The sequence below is a fragment of the Mus caroli genome, chromosome 8, assembly GCF_900094665.2.
Source record: "Mus caroli chromosome 8, CAROLI_EIJ_v1.1, whole genome shotgun sequence".
Lineage (NCBI taxonomy): Eukaryota > Metazoa > Chordata > Mammalia > Rodentia > Muridae > Mus > Mus caroli.
Window position 1 is genome coordinate 17,504,042 of NC_034577.1, and position 2,448 is coordinate 17,506,489.

Genomic DNA, 2,448 nt, shown 5'->3' on the forward strand with positions numbered 1-2,448 from the left:
GTGTAGGGGTGTGTGTGTGAAGGTCGAGTATGTACAGAGCAGGCTGGGCAGAGGAAGCAGGGATGTAGATCCTGATGCAGATAGCCCCAGGGAATTTAGATGACACATGGGTACCAAAAAGGCCCGGAGTAAAAAATTGGAGGTTAGGGTAGGGCTGACCATTCAGGTCCTTGTAGANAGCAGAACAGATTTTGATCTCCATCTTGGAACAAAAAGGACGTTTCTCTGGGAAGTAACAATAATTACACCAGNTTGTAAATATTATTCATGACTACAGTCAAGGGACTTAGTGGTGGGATGCCAAAGACATGANGTTGGGGCTCCAGAGGGTGTCCTTCTGAGCAGGCTGGTTACAGCCAAGGTGTGTTATCTAGAGAGGGGCCTGTGGTGGTGAGGGAATACNCCTCATCTGAATCCAGACAAGAATAGACCAGATTCTGAAGACTCAGCATAATAATGTAAAATCGCATCAATAATATATCAACTTCATGTTGAAACGATGGCTTGGGAGATATACAGGCTTAAAAATACATTTAAAATCAANCTTCTAGTTTCTTTACATGGAAAAAACAAAGTGCCTACATGACAATTGAAGTTGCATGTGTGATTGGTATTTGTGGTTCTGCCTGCAGTGAGAAGCCCCAGGACTCGCCCCTGGGAAATGATAGCAGTTAGATCTGTCAGACCCCTGTGGTTACCCAGCACCTTACCTTCTGTCAGGGGCCTAGTGGGGAAGACAGAAGTGGAAATCACTGAGCGAGATGTGTTTGTGAGAAAGAGGGGTGGGGACAGTACCTAGTACTACTCCTTCCGCTCCTCACCAGAGCTGCTTCAAACCTGCACAGGCTCTGGGGGGGTGGGGGGCGGGAGAGGACAGGAGGGAGCAGGCTGTTTCATAATAACTTCTCCAAGACTCAAACACCACTGTTCAAGACTGTCCTTAGCATCCTGTGGGATAGGGAAGGAGGAGGTTGGGAGCTGCACCAACCAGACTGAAAGGGCAATGTTCATAGGTCGGGGCCTCAGTTTCCCCGCCTGTCACATGACTGAGTGGTGAAATGAGCTTAAGCCGTTTCCCGTTCCCACAGTCTACGTTGGTTGCTGCGTGACCCCCAGCTGGTAAGGTTCTTTACAGCAGCCCAACACCGGTCCAGACCACAGTACCTACGGAGGGAGGGTGGAGAGAGACCTGGTATTGCAGGGTGGGCGGTCCCTGATGGGGAGACCCAGTTCCACTCCTGTCCAAAAGGAGCGAAAAGAAAAAGAATGGACTTGACGCTGGACTCGTATTCTAAGTATATTTGGTAAAGATGCAAAGGAAAGGCCCACTTGGTTTGACCGGGGCAGATCAAGCTCTCCTCCAGGAGCCGCGGCCCTTCCCGGAGGGCGGCCCGGGCCAGGCTCGGCGCTAGCGGAGTCCGTGCCGCAGCGGCGCCCAGGTCCCACGCTCCGCAGCTCGGCCGGGCGATGCTGGCATTTCCTCCGCCGCCGTCAGTCACGCCGGTCCGCAGGGTCGCCGGGCCGGGGCGGAGCGGCCCCGCTTTGTTCCCGTCGCCCCCAAGGCGCCCCGCGATCCCCACCCCGGGACCCCGCTGCAGCGGGGACCCAGCGCCGGCTCTCAGCGCCCCGCGCCCAGCCTGGTGGGGCGGCCGCACCGAGCTGCCCCCGCTCCTCCCGCGAGCCGGCGAGTCCGCCCTCCGCGGCCCGCGCCGCAGTACGAGCCTCCTCCCTCCCGCCCCCCGCGCCGCCGCCGCCGCAGGAGAGGGGGGGCCCGGGCGGGCGGGCGGGCGCGGCGAGGGCGCGCGGCGAGCCCAGAGCCGGTGCGGGGCGCGGGCGAGCGAGCTCCGGCCGCGGCGGGAGGCGCCACCCCGGGGCTCGGCTAGCCGCGCGCCGGCCTCTCCTCGCCCTCCGCCCCGCGCCCCGGCCCCCGGGCGCCGCAGCCTTCGCCTCCGCCGGGGAGAAGCTCGCGCCCTGCGCAGCTGAAGGAGCCGGCTCTCCCCGGGAGGGTGTCGTCGCCGCCGGTTCGCAGAGGGCGCGGGCCCGGGAGGCGGGGACCGAGCGCCGCGACCCGCCATGGCTCAGGCGGCCAAACAGCTGAAGAAAATCAAAGACATCGAGGCGCAGGCCCTCCAGGAGCAGAAGGAGAAGGAGGAATCCAACAGGAAGCGGCGGAACCGCTCCCGTGACCGCAAGAAGAAGGTAAGGGGGCGGCGGCGGCCCCGCACCGAGGCGCCCGGAGTAGCTGCGGGAAGGCGATCGGCCGCGCTCCGGCTGACCCCGCCGGAGCGGCAAGGGGGGAGGCGGACAGGGCGAGCAGCGAGCGGCCCCGAGGCTCGGGCGAGCTGCCCCGAGACTCATTTCAGCACCTTGAACAGAGGCCCGCGCTCGGGAGGAACTTTTGCCGCCTCTGGGGTGGCGAAGCGGGTAAGGGGCTGCACCGCGGGGCGC

The 2,448-nt window shown here is 62.2% G+C and overlaps 1 protein-coding gene across 1 annotated transcript in view; it reads left to right on the plus strand.

Moving 5' to 3' along the window:
- Positions 1-1,905: 1,905 nt before the first annotated feature.
- Positions 1,906-2,448, plus strand: part of LOC110300160 (ankyrin-1) — a 153,532-nt gene continuing 152,989 nt past the window's right edge. Inside the window, exon 1 of the mRNA XM_029480690.1 lies at positions 1,906-2,199. Coding sequence (XP_029336550.1) covers positions 2,074-2,199 — 126 coding nt within the window. The 5' untranslated portion in view covers positions 1,906-2,073. The remainder of the gene's footprint in view (positions 2,200-2,448) is intronic.